This window comes from Callorhinchus milii, unplaced genomic scaffold (assembly GCF_018977255.1).
Source record: "Callorhinchus milii isolate IMCB2004 unplaced genomic scaffold, IMCB_Cmil_1.0 Scaffold3, whole genome shotgun sequence".
Lineage (NCBI taxonomy): Eukaryota > Metazoa > Chordata > Chondrichthyes > Chimaeriformes > Callorhinchidae > Callorhinchus > Callorhinchus milii.
The window spans coordinates 29,475,166-29,501,413 of record NW_024704744.1 but is presented as its reverse complement, the minus strand read 5'-3'; the positions used below and the strand labels follow the sequence as shown (position 1 = coordinate 29,501,413).

Here is a 26,248-nt window from a genome sequence, read left to right as displayed (position 1 = left end):
ATGCCAGCTCTATTTATTTTTTTGAGCAAGACTAGGTTTGAAGGATACAATGTGGAGCTTATATGGTACTGGTGTGTTCTCTTGTTTTGGCTTTGGAGAGAATATTATAGAAATATTCTAGCTTTTTACACTTCCGGTTAACTTTAGTAAACCTAACTGGAAATGTAAACAGTTGATGCATGTTGTATTCATAGTGCTATCCAAGAAAAAGATACTATTTTAGGATTTTCTATTTACAAATTAAAATGTTGTGAGCTAATTCATTGAAATCTGGATTCTTACTATTTCACTCTTTGTATGTGAAAATATGTGTTCAGAGAAATAATAGTAATTAGTAGCAATGTAGAACAATGTCTATATTTTTTAACTCATGAAAAGATTCTTACTGCTTACTGTGCCTAGAAAGAGCTATGCACATTAAGTTGAAAAATTGTTGTTGGAGGTAGGTTGTCGTACCACCCTGATCTATGGTATAAGTAACCAAATTACAGCAAAAAATCCAAGAATCATATATGAGTATATAACTCCAAATGTAAGTTGTCAATAAACTTCTGGGTTGAACTGTACTATCTCCATTACATATACTGACAATAACATTCTTGAATGAACACTTATCCCTTTCAGTTTATAAAAGTATAGTAGCCTCACACTTGAATTGTGGACTCCAGAATAATTAAATTTGGAGGACGTCAACTATGTGTTAATTAATTAGCAATTGCATGATCTCTTTGGTTTGAAATAAATTGTAGAAAATGTGCAAGAGATTTTCATTGTGACAGTTTTAATAATAATAATCCTTGCATTTGATATAGCGCCTTATCAAGTCTTCGACACATCTCAAAGTGCTTCACACAATATACTGTAAAATGAACATTGTATGTTTTGTGGGCAAAATATATATAATGTATATAATGTGCTGCTTAAAAGGATACTCTCATTTTGAATGACAATCAAGATGAAATTTTTGGCTTAATTTCTGTTATGTGTTATTAGGATAAAAAATATGAGATTTTATAATAGTTTTGAGGTGAAATGATTTAATCAATCTGTTATAAAACATCCAATTTTCACCCCAATGTATTCTCAACAGATACGTTGTGCTCCAGATCCATTTCAGCTTTCCGCTTGAACTTTGCAATGCGGATTTCAAGAGTTGCTCATCTCCAACATTAGGAAAATTCATTTGAGCCCAAAAATTCTACCTAATCGTAGCCTACATTTCTCTTAAAATGTTTGATCACACAGTACTGTGGACAATTCGCAAATTCAGTCTTAATTTGGGAACTGGTTCTTTTTAAGAATTGCGGAAAACTGGCTTCCAATTTAAGATAGAACTGAAGAATTTACCATAATGTTGCAAAAACAATCACAGGATTGGTTTGGATGAAGAAGACCTTCAGCCCATTTTAGCTCATCCTTCCAGAATACCCAGCTTACTGCCCTCCCAGCACAGCATGAAAAGGCTTTTTAAATGAGTCCGATGTGCTAAATATGCTTGGGTGACCAGAAAGGTCTGTTAAGTGCTTTGAGATGCTTCCCAACGTGAAAAATATTATAATTAGAAACCTGTATTGTGCTATATTGTATATGGTACTCAGTATGTTCATACATGGCCTTTCATCTAAATTGTTCATAAAATATCATGTGTCAATTAAAATTCTGTGTGTGGCAGTGACCCATATTGCAAAGCATCAGTAAAGGAAAAACAAGTGAATGTGATTTTCTAAAGAAATTATCTTTATGAACCAAATTTACTGTGCGCTGGCAATTGAGAACACTTTACAAATAGGTGCAATTGGTAAATTTTATATGACTAAACAAGCGTAGATTAAAACTTTGCATATCTTGTTGCTCGTGACAACCGAATAATTTGACCCTGGAACATTTCAAAATTGAACTTTTCCTGCAATCTAGCAGGAGACAAAGGAACTCCAGTCCATGCGGTCTTTAGGCAGAATATTGCAAAGACAAAGCTTGTAGTATCTAGACGTTTGTAAGAGGGTACCTCTTACATAATTGATGAAAAGTCGTAATGACTTTTACACTGTCATCTTTCCCCACTACAAAATGTAACATATTCAGCGTTTGACCAAGTCATAATATATTGCGGTTGTCTTAATAGCTCGTCACTTTTTAGGAATGTTGCAGCACATTCCAGGATATAATTTTCTAAGAAATGAATCCTTCAGAAATGAATAACCATTCAAAATCTCTGCCTGTAGATTCTGATGAATGATTTCTCAGTTTTTGATTGGATTATTATGCAGGGGAAATGTCACTGTACTGAATCAAAATGAAATGATGATGATGATTGCTGTCATCGGACTGCTGGAAGCTGTGGTTGAAGCAAAAAGCATCAGCCCATGAAGAGGAAACGTGATGTGTAATGAGGGAGAGGGAATAGAAGGGTATGGTAGAGGGTATTAGAAAAGGTAGAGACTCATGTGAAGAAAAACACTGGCACAGACGAGTTTGTGTTTCTCTTCTCTGGGAGTGTGGAATAAATGATTATTTCTTCCAAATCTGAGAGATGATTTATTTCAGTGTTTATCTCCACTTATTTAATTTGGGAAAAAAAAGGACCTGTGTATGAAAAAGTCATTTTAAAATTCAAATGCAACCAAACAATCAATGTCATTTTGTGGATACTCTCATGCTTAATTGAGAAATTACAGCACAGGAGAAGACCAAATGCTCATTTTAATCATTGTCATGGTCTCAGCCCCAACTTCTACTTGTAGCAAAGCATTTCATGTTCCAATAACTTTCAGCATGAAAATGTTCTTTTCAACCTACACCTTAACTCTTCTAGTGATAATCTTGAGTTTATGCCCCCTTGTTTATAATTTACCAATCAGTGGCAAAAATATTTCTCTTACTGATTCCCACAGAATCATTCAGAATAATGGGGCACTGAAAATACCAACTGTAACCTGACCAATATCTCACATAAATTGAAGGTTGCTTTCTTGCTTTTGAATTCCCACCCCCATTCTCATTCTGGTGATTAAACCCCAAATCACATTTGCTATCTTTATGATGTTTTCTAATTGCACTCCACCTTTAAAGATTTGTATATCTTCACGCTTGGACATAAAGAATTATGCCATTTGGGGTGTACTTTTTTTCAATAGTTTTTCAGAAAAATGCATGGTTTTACATTTTCTCAATATTAAACAGCATCTGCTCACTCTTAGTTTGTCATATCCCTTCATTTGATATCATCAGCAAATGTTCACCATATGTCAGTTTGAAAATCATTAATGTGATGGAAAACAACAGAGACCCTAGTACATATCCTTGGAGCATGATATTAAGTATATCTATCAAATCTGAGATATATCCTTTTACCTCTTACAGTTTTTTAACTTCTAGGTATCCCTTTAACCATGCCATTATTTACATTTGATACCATGTGAAAAAAATACTGTTCACAAGATTACAAAATTGGTTCAAATGAAGAAGGCCTTTTGGCCCATTTGATCTCATCCTTTCAGGAACCCATCCCCCCATCATAGCTGTTTTTTTTTAAAAGAAGAGTTTAGTGTCCAGACCTCAATCACTCTACTTGGCAAGTTGTTCCAATTGTTAATTACGCTCTGGGTAATGAACAATTTCCTGGTGTTGAAGTTGTCCTTTACAACTGTAAACCTATATCCTCTTGTTCTACTGTCTTGATGCATTCTAAACTATCGCTTTGGTTTTACTTTTTCAGTCCCATTTAAAATGTTATACACCTCTATAAAATCCTTACTGAGATGTTTTCTCTCAAGACAGAAGAGCCTTAGCTTGTGGTAATTGTTCATCTACAAATACAGTCTCTCCACTTCACAGTAAACCTTTGAGATGTCCTACCAACGTGAAAGTCACTATACTCAACGCAAGGATTATTATTAATCGCTGCTCATAACCTGGGCCAATAGAAAGGTGCGGTCACTATAAACAGCGCTTTCCATAATGAAACCGCTAATAAATAAAGTTTCTGGCCCTGGCCTCTCCGAGCTGTTTATCCAACGTTACTGTGGGTGGAGCAGCTCCAGATACACATGTGTGGTTGGACACGAGCAGGAAATGGGCTTCACTCCACTTGGAGGCCCCGCTGTTGAGATTGTCTGTGTGTGTCTCTCTCTCTCTCTATGCTTGTGAATGTCTCTATGTGAGTGTGTGTCTCTTCTCTGTATGTGTTTGTGAGTGCTTGTGTGAGTGTATCTATGTGTTTTTCTCTTACCCCTCTGTATGTATGTGTGTCTCTTCTATATGTGTGTGTGGTCATGAGTGTCTCTATGTGAATGTGCATGTGTGTTTCTCTCTCCTCTGTCTCACTTTGTGTCTGTGTGTGTGCATCTCTCTCTGGGTCTCTGGGTCTGTGTGTGGTGCTGGGCCCTGAGACGCAAGAGATGGTAAGCTCCTGTAATAATAATAATAATAATCCTTGTATTTGATATAGCACCTTATCACGTCTTTGAAACGTCTCAAAGCGCTTCACAGAATATACTGTAAAGTGTAGTGACTGTATATTTTGTGGGCAAAACGTGGCAGCTAATAGTGCACAGCAGTGTCCAACAAACAGTCCTGGATTGAGTGACCAATTTATCATTATTATTTTCTGAAAGAATTTCAAAGAATTGAAAAATTGTAGCTCCGACAGCCAGGACACTGGTCCTGAGTTTTTTTTGGCGGATCTCCAAGCCCTTCGGGCCTGCACTGGTGTTCCCCCTCCCAATTGGGCCACCTAGTTTTGGCAAATGTTGTATTGGCCCTGCTCATAACCCATTCATCTAACACTGGGGATCATCCTTTTTGCTGCCCCCTTAACTACCTCTAAGGCCTAGCCAGTTTCCTTAAGTTCCCTTAAGTGATCAGGACTGTATACAATACTCTTGGTGCATCTGACTAGTTGTATCCCATTTTTGATGATCATTGGAGGAAATAGAGAATCTCAAATGAAAAATGATCAAAAAGTCATAAAATCACAAAAATAATTCAGTGCCTGTCAAAACCATAAGATATTTAGTTTTCACATTAGAAGTTAAGTCTAAATCCATAATGAAACAGAAATTGTTGAAAGTGCACAAGGTATCGGGAGGCAGCTAAATGCTTCGGGGTTTAGATGTTTCAGAATTGAACCACTTTGAAAATGTCACTGGGGATAGCAACTCGCTTTTCAAACCTGTCTGGTTAAATAAAAAAAAGGAATAAGAAAAGTTCATTCATCCATTAAGACTATCAGATAAATGTCTACAGGTTTTTAAAAGTATATAGGCATTTTCATTTGTAACCTGTTATTGTATAAAGATATAACTTAGTCCTCTCATATTATGGATCTAAACTTAGATATATCTTGTTAATCATGACCAAAGATTTCAACAATATCTGCAAATCCAGTTTGAGTCACAGATTTTAAATGGAGTCTACACCATCTCTTATGGAGAATAGATTAAAAATTTTGAAGCCCTTATTATTTTTGGGGGGTCTCCCAGGTGTCGACACATACAGATACCTCATCATGCTTAAGAGTTTCTAAACCAGACAAAAATGTCCATGTCTGGAATAGAAAGTGCAATCTCTCCCTGAAGCGACACATCCTGCTTATCCACATCTAGAGAGTATTAGACGCAGATTGGCAAGAGCCAAGGCTTGGGGATCCCAGAGTCTAAGTTAGGGTAGTACTGGAGTCTAACCAGCTAAAACTATATAGCTTGACATTAAAAGCTCTGGTCTAGCAAGCTAACACTGCTTGTCAATTCAGGAGCACCCTATCCAATTGGCCTTTGGTGTGAAATCCTTACTGGAGATGCAGTCCCTTTTAGCCTCTTGTCCATATGTTCAGTGGAAACCCACAAGTGTCCTTCTTATTGGAATTAATTGGAATCAGTATAATGGTCCATATCAGTCAGTGTTAGTAGGTGAAGAAGATAATAATTCACTGAAACTGGTATCATTTGATAGTGGCTTCCAGAACAGCCTCAGCGGGGCAGGAAAAATTCCTATGCCAGAAAAAACATTGTACCCCAACTTTCCCTCTGCTGAGTTGCCAATCCTCATACCTGTCCTTGATTATAATTTACTTCTGTGCTATGTCAGTGTCATGTTATATTTCTGCAGTGTTTTCTACATTAATTTACATACCTTCATAACTAGCTCTCAGCGGGCATTTGAAAAAAAAACACAATATCTTAACCAGTTTATCTCTTGACCAGAAAATACAGATGTACATTCTGTCACCCTAATGGGTTGAATGTTCCCTGCTGATATTTGTCTATGCAGGCATTCCGAGTTGCCATCTGGCATGAAGGACTCTATATAAATCCACGTTGTTGTTGTTGTATGCCACATTCACTCTGCATATAACCTGTAAAGGTAGAAATACTCTGTGAAAATTATTATTCAATACTGAAGGGATCAAAATTGCAATATTCCTCAACCCAATGTATTCCTTAATTATCATTGACAGTCCAAAAAGTGTGATTAGAAACATGTCCTCAGCAACAAAAATAACTTGCATTTATATAACACTTTTCACACAAAAACATCTCAAAGGTCTTAAAAAAAATAGAATACATTATGCTGCATTGACTGAGTTTCTGTCCTTTCAATGAGGCATTGGACTTCATCTGCCAATTCAGATTGATGTCAAAGATCCAACAGCACTATTTGAAAGAGAAAGGAGTTTCTAGCGAATTATCCTTGCATAAATTAGTTTGGGATTTTATGGCTGTTTGTGAGACTGCTGTGTGCAAAATGACTGACAAATTTGCCTTGAAATATACAGTCCCTACATTCCCTGTAAATTGCTTTGAGACGTTTCAGCATTAAAAGTATACAGTATATTAAATACAAGAATGTAGTTAGTATTTATTTATCTGCAATTAAAATAGTGGTAGTGTTCACTTCTTGCCCTTTCTTCACTGTTAACAACAACAACAAGAATGGGCGAGGATGGGGCGATAGGGTCACGGACCCTGGTGCGGGAGAGGACATGGACTAAGAGTTCTAGATGATCTGCAGCCTATGGAGGAAGGAGTTGGGGAGACCAACGAGCAGGGCGTTTGGATAGAAGAGCCTGGATGCTATGAATGCATATACGAGGGTCTCAGCGGCCTCCAGTGTGAGATAGAGACTATTAACAACAATAACTAATTAGCCCCTTTCACATTGGGAACACGTTCCAAGATGCTGGAGCATGTGGATGGAAGTGAGGGGGGTGAGGGGGGAGCGAGATCTTGATACAAATTTTGAAGAAGGCAAGGGAAAAGTCATAGGAATTTCGGGATGGGTTCCAGAGAGTGGGACCAGATAGGTTGAAAGACTGACTGCCGATGGTGGGATGAGGAGGGCGGGGGAAGCAGGCAAGTCCCTGCTGAGCAAAAGGAGCGGGCAAGTTTGTAAGATAACAACAGCCACAATTTACTGTTTATAGAACCTTTCAGGTGGGGAGGGCATCTTAAAACATTTCACACAACTAACTTATAAATCTTTCTCAGGATTTCTTTTGTACATAATATTGGTGCATACATTCCCTGTCACAATGTAGGGTTTTGCGCTTCACACTACAAATATTTTACATAAATATCTTCCTCTTTCATATAGAAAGTGTTTTTATTTGTTAATATTCATTCAGCGGCCATACTAGATATTAGAGAATTCTAAGAACCAAGAAACAAAATAAGCTGTTTATGGGCAGTGGGAGGGAGGACTCTGTTGGTTTGTAGAATGTAACATTAATCTGAGATAGCTGCCTTGAGCTTTTTCAGCTCCAAGCTAATATTGAATATGAAACGTGCTTATTACTAGTGTCTGTTATAGTCATTTTGGGGGCATATCAGCAAAGAAACAAAGTGTACATTGGACTCCTGTTTATGCCATCTGGAGAATTTAGAAGTAAGATTCTTCATTACTTTGATGAGCTATATAAATTATGTTTGTCCCTACAGATGGTATGGTATTGGGCAAAGCAACAAGTAGCTGTTAATTCAATTTTCAATTATGATTACATCAATCCACGTCAAATTGATTTTTAAGACACAACTGCGCAGGCAAATTTGAAATGAGAGAGGAAGGCAGAGAGAGATTGTGAGAAAGAGAGAGAAAGAAAGAGAGCGAGAAAGAAAGAGAGTGAGAGAAAGAACTGTATTGGATTTCATTGGAATATCTTTCAAAGCGCTTTGCATGAATTTGTTGCAAAGTATATTGATTGGTTGTGTAGCCAAAAACAGTCATTGTAAACACCATTATGTATATAATTTGGTGTCTATTAACGGTAATATCATCTATAAATCCAATCGAAATGTATTTTGTCTGCAAAATATCACTACAGGATCACTCAAATTCTTATCTCTGCAATTCTTCAATAGTAAAATTTACTCCTGATATATTTTTAAAAATGTTATACTGTATTTAAATGACTTTAAGGGGATATTAAACTTCCAGATTTGTACTTTCAAATGTTGATGTTTATATTGCTGGTAGCTGCTGGTCTTGCTCAGTGTTCTTAGCAAAGCCCAGAATGAGAAATTAAATCTTCATAAATCATAGTATAAGGTAAAACAAAACTCATATAGAAAACATTTAATCTTATTGCTATGGTGCATATGGAAAAATTGGAACAGCTGTGGCTGTCTTTTCACCCTTTCCTTCACCCTTGACATTTCCCATTCACTCCCGCAGTCAAGAGCTCTCTGAACAACTCAACTGAAACCATTTTTCTGCATTCAGATTAAATGTTCTATAACAAAGCATTCTTTGTGTTTAATATTTGTTTGTTTATTCAGGGATTCACAGATTATATGGCTGGTGCAGTCAATATGAAAATCATTGGGAAAAGAACTATTACATTAAACAAAACATATTCAATTGCAATCATTCAGAATAATGTTTTAGCAAGAAGCACAGTCTATCTTTTCATAAATATTCAGTCACATGTTGGCTAATGGAGCACAAACTATTGATTGATCTTGGTTTGAGTAGCTTAAATTGATTCACTCAGTGAATCACCTTTTGTAAAAGCATTTCATTAAACAACTTTAGTATTGACGTGTTTGAATGAGGTTTTGACACTAATGAAAAACATAGATGATTTCTCTGCTCTGTAACAATATTAATACATAAGGAAATCCATGGAAATAAGATTTCACATGTGCCTTCAAACATGACAATGCTAATATATTTCTTACTTATATCTTTCATATGTCAAGCTTTTAGACATTCGTCTCCTACTCTGTGGAGCTCCATCCCGGTGTCCCTCCGACTCGCTTCCTCCATCAAAGTCCACCTCAAGGCTTATTTCTTTGATAGCGCTATATAAACGCAAATTATGTTATATGGTATAAATGAATCTAGAAGGTCTGGTAGTAACAAAGCATACATTTCCAAATCTTGTGGCATAAAACGTTTGCTTACAATCCTGTGAAGCACTGTCGGAAACCCTCACAACATAAAATATGCTGTATCAAATCCAGTGATTATTTTTATTATTAATAATAAAATTGTTCGGGGTCACATTCCACCACTGTCAAGTGCTCTGGGACACTGCCCCACGTGATGGGCGATGTATAAATGCAAGTTGTTGTTGTTGCCGTTAATAATAAGTAAATGCAAAATACCGGATCACCTCAGTGGTTGAAGGGCAGGTTGTTTTTTGCATTGCGTTACCAGATTATTGACTGGCTTTTGCGTACTGTATTATAATTTCTTTCTTCAGGTTGAGCCCATTATTCAGAAAGGACATGAACCCTTGGTCCACCACATTCTGCTGTATCAGTGCCACAGCAGCCTGAACGACAGCGCCGTTGGCATCAGTCACGAATGCTACCATCCCAATATGCCAGATGAATTTGATATATGTGAAAGTGTCATTTTTGCATGGGCAATTGGAGGAAAGGTACAGATGTATGTTGTGTATATCTAAATGCAAGTATCATCATCTTAAAATAAATAAACATTGTCTCAAGCCTGAAATGGGCTAAAAAATTAAGAGCAGAATTTTGAAACATTCTTAAACTCGGTTGTAATTTAGAAGCTGGTTCTCTGAACTTTTTTGTTTGGAAAACTAATTGTTCTTTTGTAAAAGAAGATTGCATGCAATCTCACGGCCAATTTTGCTTAGATTTGTTAACTGAATATTCTGCTGATTTCTCTTTGTAACTCGATGCAGGGATTTTCCTATCCCTCCAATGCTGGGCTTTCAATTGGTACTGCAACAGATCCAGTTTACGTGATGATGGAAATACATTACGATAATCCAACATATCAAGAAGGTAGGATTTACTGCTATGTGGAATCAATGATATAGATTACAATACTAAAAAGATCAGATATGTCAGATATGATCATATTGCTATATTTTTGCTTTTTGCTATGTAAACTTTTTATCCTATATGAAACATAAATTTGTTCCAAAATAGCTAGAACTTTGCAGTCTATTTATTATACACCAATTTCTAAATCAGCCATCGATTTGCCACATCTTAGCGGGAGCTCACAGGCTTAGCAGCAACACAGTGCTAGAGGGTTCTGTTACTTTATTCCTGTCAGCATATCAATGTACATTATACTTTATGCTCCACATCAAGGAAGAACAAATACAAACACCTAATATTGGTGTTCTGAACAACTTTAATAACATTGAAAATACTCCCTCCATTTATAATTCCCAAATCATTCAAAGGCCTGCCTTGCAGTTTGGGGTAAATCCTGGGGCAGTGAGTCCAGTCAGATTTGATTCTGCTGCCTTCATATTGCACAGATGTGATTCTCATCAACCACCAAACCATCTTTTGCAGGTGGTGTCAGCAGGGCTTTCACTGCCCGAGACTCCGTTGGTATTGTAAGTTTAGGTGCAAATTGCTGCCTCAGTTTGGGCCATTCAATCATTCAATCTAACAGAAAAATCATTTAAAAAAACAACTCATACCTTTTTCCACAGAGGATTAAAGTCTGTAAGCAATTATCAGAATCGTCAAACAGGATGGAAGGAAGGGGAGTTTGAGGGTGTTTTAGAAGACTTTTCAAGGCGGAGAAAGAATTGATGAGGTGTTTTGGGAGAGAGTTCCAAAGAGTGGGCATATAGTGCTAAAGGCAACCGATACTGGGACAGAGGGAGCGAGGCATGAGTAATTCCTCTAAACGCCTACCTTAGCATGAACACTGACTCCACCCACTGTTTCCTGGAATGTTTTTTGTAGATGGTCCTGAACCCTAAAGATAATTAAACAAAGACTCCTGCAGATTATTCCTCTAGCCCACGTCACCATTGCTCAAACTTGACATGCTTTTAAAATAATCCTAATTATCCTTACATTTGATAAAAATTTTCATGTCAGGAAGGCATCACCAAAGCGCTTCATAGATATATGACCATATTTATAGGTGAACACAGCAACTGATTTTTCTCTGTAAGCAAGAACTATTCAAAAACTATAAGCATTTTTATCACTTTGAGATCTCCTCCTGTTGTAAAATGCACTTTATAAACATCAACTTAATTGTATTGTCATATATTCCTTACCAGAATAAGTTTTGGTTGGGCATTATATGGAGTGGGCTCGATTGGCTGAATGCCCTTTCTTGTTCCGTGTCCTTACATCTGGGGAACATGTGTGGGTTTCATAGTATTGTCATTCACATAAATATAACACTCGGATGCAATATCAAGTAATTCTTTTGGCAAAACATCTTGAAATAATTATTTGCTATGACAACGTTTATTGTAGTCATCCTGGGGCATGATTCTGATCAATGCTCAGATTTCTTAAATTGACGTACTGCTTTGAAACATAATGAGATATGCTAACTTAAATTATTTAAGACAACATCATAGATTACAATCAAATCCCTAATCCCTGGGAAATCCATAAAGCTTATTACAGCACAAAGAACTGATTGTTCGAATAAGAAGGATAACTATTCAGCATGATGTACGTTTCACCACTGAGAGGATGTGAATCCCTTTGCATACACAGGAAAGAACACCATGTGAATATATCTGTAGCTTTTCAGTGCCTTTAACAAAAGTATATAGAGTATATTTGCAGTACATTTGTTTGTGGGAACAATCTAGAAGGTTACTTTTCTTGCAGTCCATTGATATACCATTCAGAAAGACAATGATAAAATAGAGTGAAGCAAGAATATTTGTCAATGAAGCCATGATGTCAAAATTGCAGTAATACTACTTACTTTCTGCTCCTTCCTATGATAATAACCCTTGCATTCAATATGACAACCTGTAACATTGAGAGTGTCGCAAAGTGCTTCACATTATTTTATTATAAAGTGTAGTGACTGTGTATTTGTAGGTAACATGTTAGCCTATTTGCACACAGCAATGTCCCACTATCAGCCTGACGTGAATAATTAATTGATTTGGAGGATTGTTAGTTAGGACATCAGATGAAACTCCCTCCTCTATTTGAATAATGTCATTGAAACTTTAATGTCCACCTGAATAGACCTAAGATTGGATCCCTGTGGGTCAGTGTAACTTCTGCAAGAGAGACACTTTATTTCCTGAGTTGTCTAGGTATCATTCCTGCAAGCACATTTTCAACTTTAGAAGTCGGAAATTTCACCTGGCCTTAGCCTGTGACATAATTTTAGATGGTATAGAATTGTGGAAATTTTTAACTTCTGTCTTAATTTGGAAGGTGGTTTGTTTCTTTCTGAGAACTACAGCAAACTAGCTTTTAAATTAAGGCTAAATTTAAGAACATTTTACGCCTTCTGCACTACCTTAAATTTTCTCCTGGTGTCCTGGCCAACAGTCTATATAAAATTGTCTATTTCATGGTTGCTTGATGGACATTTCTATGCACAAATGGGCTGTCGCATTCGCCTACAAATACATACTTACCATGCATTATAGTAAATCCTGTGAAGGGCTTTAAGATGTCATCCCGACATGAAAGGTGCTACATCAAATGCAAAAATTATTATTATTAATAATAAGACAAAATGTTTTTATAGCCTAGGAACATCAAATCTACAGCGCCAAAGGAGGCCATTTGTCTCAGCTTACAGATCAAGGTGATCGATTTAATCCCACTGCCCTGCATCATTCCCAAAACCCATCAAGCAGCTTTCTTCCATATACCTATCTATTTCCATCTTGAAAGCTACAAGGGACCACACTACTCGGCATGGCGTCTCACATCCTGACAACTCTCTGGGTGAACAAATTCCTCCCAAGTTTCCTTCCGCTTATCTTGTGGCTACCATGTCCCCTTGTCACTGACTCCCCTCTCAATGGAAACAACTTCTCCCTATTTACCTGGTCAAAACCCTTCAGAAGTTTGTACATATAATGAACTAGATGGAATTTCAACCCTAGAGTCCATATGCACTTGATAAATCCAAAATCTCATGAATCCTAAATCCAACATTTATTTCCCACTGATCCACATCTCTAATATTTCTCACTGATTACATTAACTTCAAGAAAATAGCAATGTCCCACAGTAAACTATCTGTCTAATTCAGCACGTCACTTTTGAAATGTTTAATGTATACTTTGCATTTTTGCATACTGTATTTTTGCATTTGTCTTTTGCACACAGCTGGTCAAAGAGGTCCTATTTAGACAGGGTTTAAAGACAGATAGAAAGGTGGCATGATGGAGAGGTAAGCGGACTTCCAGAGGTTTGGAGTGTAGTAGCTAAAGACCGAGCCACCAATACAGTAAACCCTAATTATAAGACAGTAGGTGGGGATCCATAAATTCCCAGCTGCCTTTTATCGGGCATGATTGTCTGACAGCTGTTCCTCATTCATGCAACACACAGAAAACTGGCTGGTTTCCAATGCTAAGAAATGAGGAACTTCTGCTGTTGATGTCTTGTGGTTGACAACCTAATGGCCTATAAGTTGATCATTTTTTTTACTGCATGAGAAGCCAGCCAGCATTTTGAAATGCTACAATGCGATTTATGCACGCATTTTGGATTTTTTTTAAAAACAAGTAAATGTCAGTACCTACACCCCAATAGAACTATAAGCAAACCCACAACATGATAGAATTCAACTGTATTTTGTTTAAACAGTAGGAATAGAAGTTGAAAACAAACAGACGAATCTCATAAAGTAAATGGTAACATCTCATCAATTAGCTGATTTCTTTTGTTGTTTGAATACTTTTCTACACATAGAAATGTTGTTCCATTGTTTTTTTCTATAGGATTGATAGACAGCTCTGGGCTAAAGCTTTTCTACACGCCTAAGTTGAGGAAGTATGATGCTGGGATTATTGAAACTGGTGTGTGGGTCAGTCTTTACCATATGATACCACCCGACATGCCAAAATATATTTCACAGGGTCATTGCACTGTGGAATGCTTGGAAGAGGTAAGCTTTGTTTTCCCTCTAAAGAACTGTCTTAATTTTGGTATAATGCCTAAAACATGGTCAAATCTGGGGGTCATAATTGTGGTCCATCCATATTAGCTTTCAAAATGCGACTAGAAAAATACTCCAAAAGGAGTAAACTACACGGGTATGGGGAAAGGGCAGGTAGATGGGATTGAAAGAATTGCTCTTATAAAATACAGTACAGACAAATGGCCTTCTTCTGTGCTGTAAATTTCTATGGTTCTATAATAATAATCCTTGCATTTGATATAGCGCTTTTCTCGTCTTCTAGACATCTCAGAATATGTAAGTTCTGGTGCCTGGAGACTGTACCCTCTGGTGTCTGGACACTAAGTTCTGGTATCTGGAGACAAATTGGGTTCTTGGATCTAGTGTCTGGGACTGCATATCTGAATCTAACTTCAGTCCATCATTTGGTAACTGCTGGTCCAAAGAGTCTTCACTTTGCCTATCATTCTGCTTGAACATCATAATCTTTGGAGCATGAGATCTGTGATGCTAATAGTAAAAGTGTGTCTTCTGTGCAAAGCTGTGGTTTTGAAGTGCCTGAAAGAGAATATAAGAATGTCTTGCTGCCTCTTTGCACATGTTTGATTTTAACCTTTTGCTGACTACAATAATTTAAATCAGAAAGATGGAATCTGAGCTGCACTATTGGTACGTCCTCCTGACGTGAAAGGCGCTTTATAAATAGAATCTTGTTGTTGTTGTTGTTGTAGTGCCAAATTATCTCTGAAAGTTACTGATAATATTTTAATTTCCTTTACATTTACAAAATACCACACAATTATGATATTCACAAATGCAAAACAAAATTGAGGTACTACATAATAATCAGTTTTAAAAATTCTATGTGGAAGAATGTTATAATATTTTTTTCTCTTTGGTCATTTGAAAATATATGACTGAGATTTATTAAAGCACTGGGTAAAATACTATCCTTTGACCTATGGGACATAAGTTCAATTGCAGTCCAGACTGAAGGGATGAATGTTTCCTTTATCTGACAGCGGTTGAAGGACCCAAATGGAATGAAATTTGGCACTCTCAAAGGATAAGAGGCCCACAGGAAAAACCAATTATTCCACTAACTGTGCAGTCTCACTCATAGAGATTGTTAAGTACAGAGAGTAGGAAATGAAAATAACTGATTTAGTAAGGGGGACTCTTCCACGATTTTGATTGAAATGCATTAGCAGGGAAATCGAACAAGGAACTCTGTGTTCAATCCACATTCAATAGCACATTGTATTCGCTGGTGTCACTGGACACCAGACAAGTGGAAGCATTCCATTGCCTACCTCATCATTCTTCACATTTTAGAGAATGCAAAGAAGTATCTGCCTTGTTTAACTAAAGCACGATATGGAGTATTTGCTTCAAACCTTCCATCAATTGGGATTTTAAGGTTTATTTCTATAGATGCTTTCCTGCCACACATATCTTAGCTACCGCCTGTCAGCCTGACTCACTGATAAATATTCTTTTGTCCTCCCTGCCTGAGGAAAGAGCAGGAAAGTGAGATTAATAATAAGGGCGACTTTTTTTTTTAAAAAAAGGTAGCAGTGCCAGAAAAACAATGGGCTGAATGGCCAAAGTCAATGTTGAAAATAATAATCCCTCCATACAAAACAATAATAAATTGGTCATTTTCAATCCACGACTGTTTGTGGGGCACTGCTGTGCCCAATTGGCTGCCGCGTTTCACCCACAAATATATGGTCAATTCACTTTACAGCCTATTCTGTGAAGTGCTTTGAGATGTTGAGAAGATGCGAAAAGTGATATCAAATGCAAGGATTATTTTACCTAAAATTTATTGGGGAGAAATTTCTGGGATTTTATGATTCAAACATTTAACACATTCTGTGAAACACTAGGTTTTGAGTCATTCTAATCTAGCTCTAGGTATTATACCCTTCCTTCTCCGGATTACTGAATTAAATTAAGATCTTGTTATCGCTGCGCTAAATTATAGGACGAGCTTTGGGCATGGCATGGAGAAATCCTCAAGCCAACCACTGTGCTGAGGCTGCCAGGAGGAGGAGAATGATGATTTTGCTCTCTTACATTCAGTGCATATATGACACCTAGGATGGCATTTTTTATATATTCTTGTATAGATGAGATCCTTCATAAAACATAAACCAGATGTTGCTGAAGCTTGGTTGCTGAGGCTGCTATTATCCCAGTAATAATAATCCTTACATTTGGGATAGCACGTTTCACATTGCGAAGACATCTCAAAGCACTTCACAGGACATACTGTAAAGTACAGTGACTCTGTGGGCAGACGCTCAAAGCTACTATATTTTGGGAAGTAATTTTGCTTGTATTTTAAAAAAAATGATGCTCCTTTGTAAAATTCCACTTTGTGGAATAGATTATCAAAATTTTGAATTAGACTCCCATTGCTCTGTGCGCTAACTAGACCTGAATCACTGAACTTCGGGGAAGCAATTCTGTGTATTATTGTTGCTGGTGCTTTACCCAGTGGGTAATTTAAATAATTTTCTGTATCCAACAGGCCCTGTCTCATGAAAATCCTTCTGGGATCCATGTGTTTGCTGTCCTTCTCCACTCACACCTTGCGGGGCGAGCACTGAGAACAAGGCATTTCCGTCATGGTGTGGAGCAACCTCTGCTTGCACATGATGACGAGTTTGACTTCAATTTTCAAGAGTTCCGCTACCTGCAAGAGGAAAGAGTACTTCTGCCTGTATGGATAGATTTTATATCATTGTCATTATGAGTGTCATTTTTGAAGCGAACAAGACAAAGCAGCAACCAACGATCAGATATGTTCTGAGGAATCATTTCTAATCTTACATTAATAGCAACACGGTGAACGTATAATGTGTGGGTGCTTTACTAAAGGAATCCGCTATTTTTAATCATTTTTATTTACTGTAATCTTGGATTTGTTCTTTCCAAAAAAGATCTCAATCTTTTTTAATAAATTGAATAATAGTTTACAGACTAGGGAAAGAATGGAATCTGTTCTCCACCTCTTTATGTTTATATTTCTATTATAACTTAAGAAAAGTTTTGGAATACCAATAGGGTGGGGAAGGAGTCTCCCTCCCTTTTGTATATGTGGGCAGGGCTCATTTTACCCCACGCAAGGCTCCACACACCTATTTAACTGCAGCCTAACCAAGTGTCATCGGTGGCCAGAATACTAGAGCATTGTCCTGTTCTTCAATGCCTCCACAGTCCACTACACTGCATCTATGTACACTCCAGCCTGTACCCTCTACTTTACACCCTGGCTATAATGCTTGCTCTCCATTCTCTTTGTTTCACCATTGGAGGCTATGATATCAACCACCATGTCTTGTCTTCTGGAACTCTCTGCCAATACCTCTTCACTTTTCTACCTTTCACTGCCTTTGAAACCTCTTAAAAATATAGATCTGTGACCATGTCTTTGATAAACTTCCATAAATGTCTTGTTTTCGCAACATTTGTCAAGTGCTTTGAAATGTTCTTTTAATAGAAAGACACTATATAAATGCAAGTTGTATATATGGGCTTGCATTAAATGTACAATACAATTCTAATGTTTATTTCCGTCTGACTATTTTTAATGGACATTTGAAATGTTTTCACAGGGTGATAGTTTGGTGACTGAATGCCAGTATAACACCTCATCCCGAAGCAATATGACATGGGTAAGAAAAGGATGAAGTACAATAAAGTGTAGTTTACAATAATAATAATCCTGCATTTGATATAGCACCTTATCACATGTCAAGATATTTCAAATTGCTTCACTTTGTTTTTTCTGCAAAGTGCAGCAACTATTTAGTTGGCAAGCATGGCAGTCAATTTGTGTACAGCAATGTCCCACAAATAGAATGACCTATCATTTCTGCTGAGGGAAACTAGAAACCAGTATATGGATTCGAGGGTGGAGGTACAACTTGAGAAAATAGAAACCAAATACTAATTGTATTGGTTCAGGTGCTTCCAGATCACGATCTAATTAAATCATAATTTTCTAGTTTCAGAACAGAGTTGCTTTCTGAAAAGGTTAATGTTTCTGCCAATATCCTGCCTTCCAGGTGCAAGGTAACCCCAGCAAGGAGTAAAGCAAGATGAACGTTTGTATTGGTACCTGATTTGAGATATTTGCAAACTGGATTTGTTGAGTTAATTCCAACTCCTGGATGGCAAAATTTGTGAGCCACAATGTAGCAAATGACTCTTAAGCACTGGTTGCAAAAATGCAGTGCTGGGGTGTGCTTCAGATGAAATATTAAACCAAGACCCCATCTGTCTATTCCGGTAGGCATTAAAGATCCCATAGCACTACCTGAAAAGATAAAGGAGTTTCTCCTGGAGGTTTCACCGATAATCTCTCAGATGAAATTGGTCATCGACTTCATGTGACATTTGTGGGACGTTGCTGTAAGCAAACTGGCTGCGGCAATCACCTATAAATACACTAAACTTCACAGTAAACATTTGTGAAATGCTTTGAAACACAAGGACATGTTAAGGTGTTATATCAAATGCACAAATTGAAATTTAACAGGCTGAATGCAATTTGTAAATATCGCAAATTCAACCCCATTATTTAGAGGAAAATTATTTTATACCAGTCCTTCAGCCATGATCTGAGAACAACTTCTGCTTGACCACAGTCCTTCTGTAAACTTCCAGGTGATCTAAGAAAATAAATAATCCTTGTATTTGATCTAGCGCCTTATCACGTTGTTGAGACATCTCGAAGTGCTTCACAGAATATATTGTGAAGTGGATTGACTGTATTTTGTGGGCGAAATGCGGCAGCCAATTGCATACAGCAGTGACCCACAAACAGTTGTGGATATTGTGACCAAATTTTTTCAAAAAACTTTTTTTTAGAGGGATTATGACCCCCAGAAAGCGATCGACCAAACGACTAATAACCAGGTTTCTACTTACTGCTAGGTAAACAGAGGTACAAAGGGATGAAGTAGCTTCCTCAATCTTTGTATTTTTACTTAATAAGTAAGTCAGTAAATCAATAAATCAGTAAGTCAGTAAATAATCTGATACAAAATCCTTCTTGTTGAAATGAGTTAATTTAAACTATATATTTGTGTTAAAATCTGTGATGTTCCATTCTGTTGACATTGATGACTCTGACATTATTGCAGACTGGTACAGATTTTAAATTATCTTTGCTACACCACTTTGCGGTATAAATCTGTGGGACTGAAATAAACATGCAGCTGCTTTTCCTAGTAAGAATAAAACAGCTGTAAATGTATGTATTTTTGCAGCTGCTTTTCCTAGTAAGAATAAAACAGCTGTTAACGTCTGTATTTTTGCTATTTTTGTAGGGTGGTCTAAGCACAAGAGATGAAATGTGTCTGTCATACTTACTGTACTATCCAAAAATAGACCTCGCTAGATGTGAGAGTCTTCCTGAAATAACTCAGCAGCTGAAATTTATCGGAGTCAAAGAAATTTACCAACCAGTTGTGTGAGTATATCTGATTTTTCAGTTCCACCAGGCTTGTGCTACAGCAATGTACGGGTTGAAATTGCGTGATGCAAACATAGCCACTGTAAAGGTGTGGACCGTACTGCCAGGATTTGCTTTATGGCCATATTTGAGTATGTTAGTTTCTGGAAGTTTACAGAAGGATGGTGGCCAAGCATATGTTGCTTTCAGATAACAGCTCAAGCGGCTGATAAGAAACACAATGAGGCAATTATCACCAGTGGACAAGTCCGCCATATATAAAGGTTCATTTCAACAGATTATGTCACTGACATTTTAATGCTACTGGAGCCAATAATATCTTTAATAATATTAAGGAAAAATCCCTGATATTGTATTGGGCACACATTACAGGCAGGAGGGTGTAGCGTAACACAGCAGTATAAATAGGCCCTCAGAAATACTGAGGGATAATAATGTGGGAAATGTTTCTTCTCAGAAAGGATATTTTTCTTATAATAAAGTGACCTCATGGAGTCCCGCCAGATTGTCTCTCCCAGCCAGAAGAAACAGATCTGATGGGTACATCTCCAACCAGCTGCCATTCAACTTAGCAGCCTTTGGCATCCTTCCCTGTCTTAGATGCCAATTTAGAGACTGAAAAGCTTCACTCTTGGCCTGGACATGAGGTTTTTCACATAGCAATGCTGAGGATTTCATTTTACTTTATTCTTTCTGATTTCCATAGATAAAACATTATCACCAATAAAATTATTGACCACAATAGAACAAACAGGATATTTTATATTTCTGCTAAAGAAACCGTTTTAGCTCCAGGATTTAGACTGACCTGAAAACACATGAGCAAGTAACATAACATGTAGGAGCAGGAGTAGGCCATTCAGCCCTTCGAGCCTGCCCCGCCATTCAATCGTGACTGATCTTCTAATCTAACTCCAGCTAATAACCTGACCCTGCCTTATCCCCATATCCCTTAATGCCTTTTGCAATAAGAAATCTATCTATCTCAGTCTTGAATAAGTTCATTTAAGATGCATACTATTTTCAAAATGAACTCTGACCTCCACATACTCATGAATATGTGCTTAACTACTTATTCCCAGGGATTCAGATTATTAGGGACTTTTTTCCTCTAGACTAGAATTGGTGTTGATCCCTTAATAAACTTTAACAATAATCATTCGGATGCTGAATGACTGAGCACAATTGTCTTTTGTGCCTGGCTCTATGTTTTGCCAGTTGCTTTGGAGGGATGGCCACGGGTCACTTTTTCTGACTACCAAAAACAGACAATACCTAAACCAAGAATTATTCTTTTACAAGTAGTTTAGTCTCCACCAGGCCTTTTCCTCAGTTCTCCTTCTGACCTGGAATTGTCTGGAACTATTTCAAACCGTGTGTGTTGTATTCATCTTGTTGTATCACTTTTTAATGCTGCCTCCGCTGCTCAGAGTTAAACATATGGTTCAGAACGAGGTCTTATATAGAACACAGCTGGAGGAAGCAAGATTTCTCCCAGTGTTAATTTCAGTGGCAATAATATGTTCTGAGGTAGGTGAGATGACAACATATCATTTGTACAGAAGATAACATTTCTTTGGAGGATACCATACTGACAGTAGTCGATTAACATTCTTTGCAATCAACTGTGTACTCGGTGTGTTAAGCAGTGACAGCCCATCATAGGAGGATAGGGAAAGCCAAGCCCCCATACTAACAAAAATCCCATCAATTTTTCCAAAAGGGTTGGAATTCTGCTACAGTACCCGATAGAAATAGAGAGTTTTTATTTCACTCTGTTTCTATTTGCTATCACAACAAAATCCCAGCCCTTTAGAGATTATTCCTTCTCCCAATCTCAAAGGGTGGAATTCTATCACAACAGCAAGTAGAAACAAAATAAAACAGAATTTCTATTGGCAACCATGACAGAATCTCAACACTTTTGGAAAAGTAGGTGGGATTTTTTTTTTAGCCTCTCCCCTAAATAGATGACTGGTTTCAAGCAATTTCAACATGTCTGACATAACTGCTACCTTCCTGAATAAACAGGGATACAATGTGGTTAGCACATCCATATTTTGGAGTGTACACCTCATATACAATTGTCCTATAGTTTAACAATTTGTAAAATATTAACATAAATACTGTAATAAGGTGACACTGATATTCATCTTGCACCATAAGTTACATTCTGATACATTTCCATTTTTGCATTTAGGACATGGCCCTTTATCATCAAAAGCCCTAAAAAATACAAGAACCTTTTCTTCACTGAAGCAATGGATAAATTTCGATGGTCCAGGAAGAAAGGAAAAGAATTTAATGATCTTGTACATAAGATTGAGATGAACGTTAGATGTGCTAAACACAACCCAGGAGAATGGCTGGTCAGTATACTTTAACTTTTTGAGGGCTATATTATTGGTGCTCTGTACCTGAACTTGGGTTGAGTGTTCTCTTCTGTGCTTTTTATTCACTTTATTTTAAATGAAGACAACAAATCAATACTCAGAAACATAATAATTTCAAGGCTTTAATTCTAGAGCAAATGTACATATCTAGTAATAAAAATATTCTAATGGGGGCTTGGGTAGGAAACTCCATCTCAACATTTAGCCCTCAAAATATACAGTCAATTCACTTTGCAGTATATTCTGTGAAGCGCTTTGAGACGTCGCAAAGGCATGATAAGGAGCTATATAAAATCCAATCCAAGGATTATCAGTATTATTATATTTGTTGATCCCAAGTTCAAATGTGATCCTTCATAATAATAATCTCATATCAGCGGAAGCATGCAGATTCAGTTTGGATCACACATTGATTACTACCCTCATGGCAAAACTTTGCAGCCTGCCATAAATTGTATTCCTGCTTATTCAGGCTCTGTTCCCATCCTTTCTCCAAACTAGGGTATACATTCCTCCATTACCCTTAGCCCTAACTGTCGTGGTGGAGCATCCATTCCCAAACTGCTACTCTGAACACCGGCTGGGTTTCACAATTGTCAGTTGTCACTAGAAGCAGGTTGTCCTTGACAATGACAACAAAATTACATTTGTATAGCTCCTTTCATGTCGGGAGGACGTCCCAAGGTGCTAGACAGTCAAGTGTTTCAGATCCGAGCTGGGGGTCGGGATCGGGGAGGGTGATCAAAAGCATGGTCGAAGAGAAGGGTCTTGAGATGGGTCTTGAATGAGGCAAGGGAAGGGGCGAGGTGCAGGGATTGTGGGATAGCGTTCAGAGTTGACCAACAGCCGAACCAAAGAACCAATGTTCATAGACATGTATCCTATTTCTCCTATAGTAATTTTTATAGAAGGGTGCAAACCCTGGAATGTCCAGCACCTTAAGAGGTCCTCCTGATGTAAAGGGAGTAACATAAATGTAAATTTGTATTGTAGGAGAAAGTTGGAAATCTGATGTGGAAAATAAAACAATTCTCTTCTTTTAATAGGTGCATGGCATACCAATGTTACCACCAGATTCACTAGTACCTTGGGAACCCAAACCAGAGCCAATTACCTGTCAGACAATACAGCACTGCCCAGATAAACTTATTATCCTTTTGTTACTCCTTATATGTACTGTTGTTAATACAAGAAAGTGATCAACATGTATAAACATAAACATACTGTGCATTTTTATATTTAAACNTTTTTTTACTTTTTATGCTGAGAAATGAAATTGTGTTGTCAAATCGCTTTCATCTTTGCAGGATAATTTTTATTGCAAATAATTATTGAAAGATGAAATTTTTCACAAATATTTTACTGCTTGTTGATCTCCCAGGATGTTGCTTTTTTAATAATACACATGGCGTTTTCAACAAGCGGACTGTTCAATTGGAAATTGACAACAACGTAAATTGATCACCAGTAATTCACTGAATGTCATACTTCTAAACCCTATATTCCTATGTTGCACATCTGTGTTCGACTTCAGACAGATCCAATACAAGCAAACAATAAACTTGTTTCATGACGTGTATGTACTTCTTGTCTACCACTAGGTTTTTCATCAGACATAGCTCAGACCGGAATATTGTGTAGTAAAATACTACTTTTATTTAGAGCCAATTCTGACTCAAGATAATTAAATAATATAGAACAACGATGTACTGTACAAATTAACTTTTAGAGCAACTCATCAAAAGGTTTCATATCTCAGTGTGTGATGTCTGCAGTACTGAGGTTCAGTTTTTTTATTCTGAAGCCTGAATAATGAGACTTTGCCATTGTGAAATCCCTTGAATGTGAATCCCACAAATGAAGAAATCTTTTTCCATGTCACATTTATAAGATGAAATATTCATTTGAGTTTATAGTGAAAACTCTGAAGATAAAGGAATCCAATGGAACATGAAACTGGTTTCTCCAACACACATTAGTTGACAATTTAATAGCTATCGGACCCTTTAGAAATCATAATAGATGCAGTGTAGCATCTTAGATATAACAGAAGTAACAGAAAGAGAATTACAGATAAGGAACTCACCTCCTGTAGCACCCTCCTGTGGCAAATATCACCATAATTTTTGAATGCCAGTTTGTAACCTCTGGTTCAATAGCATCATCAAACATTAATGCCAGTCAATCTCCAGCACACTGGATGCATGTAATTGTCATCGGCCTCTGCAACTAATTATTCGTACCCGACTGTTGCCATTGCACAAGCTTCAGTGCATGGTTTTAAAGTAGTGAACGTAAGGAATTATGCTGATGAATCACAGGCAAGTACCATTGCAAAATCTCCACTGAAATCATGAATGGTTAATGCATAGTATGTAGACAAAGAATTTCAGAGCATTGGTATCCTCTGGGAAGAAACAATTGATGTGATACATTGATTTGCAATACACAAATATATATAAAAAATATGGAGAATTCAGTTGATGTCTGAACATTACCTCTGCTCTATTTTTTTTTAAAAGCTTTGAGGAAAGATGCATTTAATTTACTCACTTAGTTTTGTCCTCAAGGTTAACTATTTTTTTAAAACATTTATTTACTTTACAAAGGAAATTACTTTACCCATCTCCAGTACACAACCAGCACTAGTTTGCAAACAGTTTTGCAATAGAGAAAGCTGTCCATCATATCCAACTACAATGTACCTAGCTACCACCTAACCAGCACATCATTTGGAATATCAAATTATCTACACTTCATAGTTAATTAAAAAAACATAAGTACTCATAAAGATTCATGTGTAATTTGTGCTCGTGTAAAATCAGGTGGTCTAATTTCATTGCAAACAAATTGGAATGAGTGAAGGGGATTCACTTTATTATATAATAATCCTTGCATTTGATATAGCGCTTTTCACATCTTCTCGATGTCTCAAAGCGCTTCACAGAATATACTGTAAACTGAATTGACTGTATATTTTGTGGGCGAAACACGGCAGCCAATTGCGCACAGCAGTTGTGGGTTGAAGTGACCAATTTATTATTGTTTTTTGTTTTTCGGAGGATTATTAGGCGTGTGGAGTAAGGAAACTTGCCTAAGGTTTCGCCCTGCCTGGAATTGAACCCAAGTGTCTCGCTTGCGAGGCGTGCACTCCGACCACTGAGCTACAGGACTCCAAATATAGCTGCAATTTGCCACCTTAATTCGGCTGGCTTTGGCCTCTTACTTGTCCTTTGTCCTCTTCACCATCGGGCGCGGTGCCTTCAGTCACTACCCCCCAAAACTTTGAAACTCTCTCCCTCAACCTTCCTTCCCCTTTTTCAGATCCCGCCTGAAGATCTTCCTTTTTGACCAAGCTCCTCCATCAGGAGGTCAACTCCTCCATTACCCGCTCAGCATCAGGCTCCGCTTCTTTTATGCGCTCTGTGACGCTTCCCCATGAAGGGTATTATATAAATGCAAGTTGTTGAACTATGGAAATTATCCTAGCTACAGAGTTACCAGTGTAAATGTAAAGCTTTCAAAAGCACAAATCTTCTACTTGGCTCATTCAACATCTGGGAATAGTTTGTGCAAAGTAACCTGCTGATGCAAGGCAAGGATGGAAAATATTAAAGCCATGAAGTAGCATAACACTAGGGAATTATTAAGGTTAAAAGCCCAAAACATAACACCTATAGCAAAGAGACTTCATACTTTAGACTCTGTGGAGTATTTTTTTTAAAACAGTATTCGACCTTTGAGAGTTTGCTAAAAGGCAATCATTTTGAATTAGATGCAGCAACAATCTTTTCATAAAACAAATAGTCTACCTTGGGATGCCAAGTAAACCAGTCAGTTGTCTGCACCACATGACAAAAGTAGTTTGGGTTTGCAAAGCAAGAGCAATTGCATGGGATCTTTTAAATGTAAACATTTCATTAAAAATTATACTGGTCTATATAGTTAGTGATAGACCATTTATTGTACTGCACAATTTTCTTTGAAAAAATATTCCAAATAAATCTCTGAAACT

The 26,248-nt window shown here is 37.2% G+C and overlaps 1 protein-coding gene across 1 annotated transcript in view; it reads left to right on the top strand.

Annotated features, from left to right (window-relative positions):
• The window catches only part of moxd1 (monooxygenase, DBH-like 1), a 40,253-nt gene extending 16,443 nt beyond the window's left edge, over window positions 1–23,810 (top strand). The window contains exons 6-13 of the mRNA XM_007899305.2: window positions 9,701–9,880; window positions 10,154–10,256; window positions 14,171–14,337; window positions 16,889–17,080; window positions 17,976–18,035; window positions 19,695–19,837; window positions 22,041–22,209; window positions 23,280–23,810. Coding sequence (XP_007897496.2) covers window positions 9,701–9,880; window positions 10,154–10,256; window positions 14,171–14,337; window positions 16,889–17,080; window positions 17,976–18,035; window positions 19,695–19,837; window positions 22,041–22,209; window positions 23,280–23,432 — 1,167 coding nt within the window. The 3' untranslated portion in view covers window positions 23,433–23,810. The remainder of the gene's footprint in view (window positions 1–9,700; window positions 9,881–10,153; window positions 10,257–14,170; window positions 14,338–16,888; window positions 17,081–17,975; window positions 18,036–19,694; window positions 19,838–22,040; window positions 22,210–23,279) is intronic.
• Window positions 23,811–26,248: the final 2,438 nt, after the last annotated feature.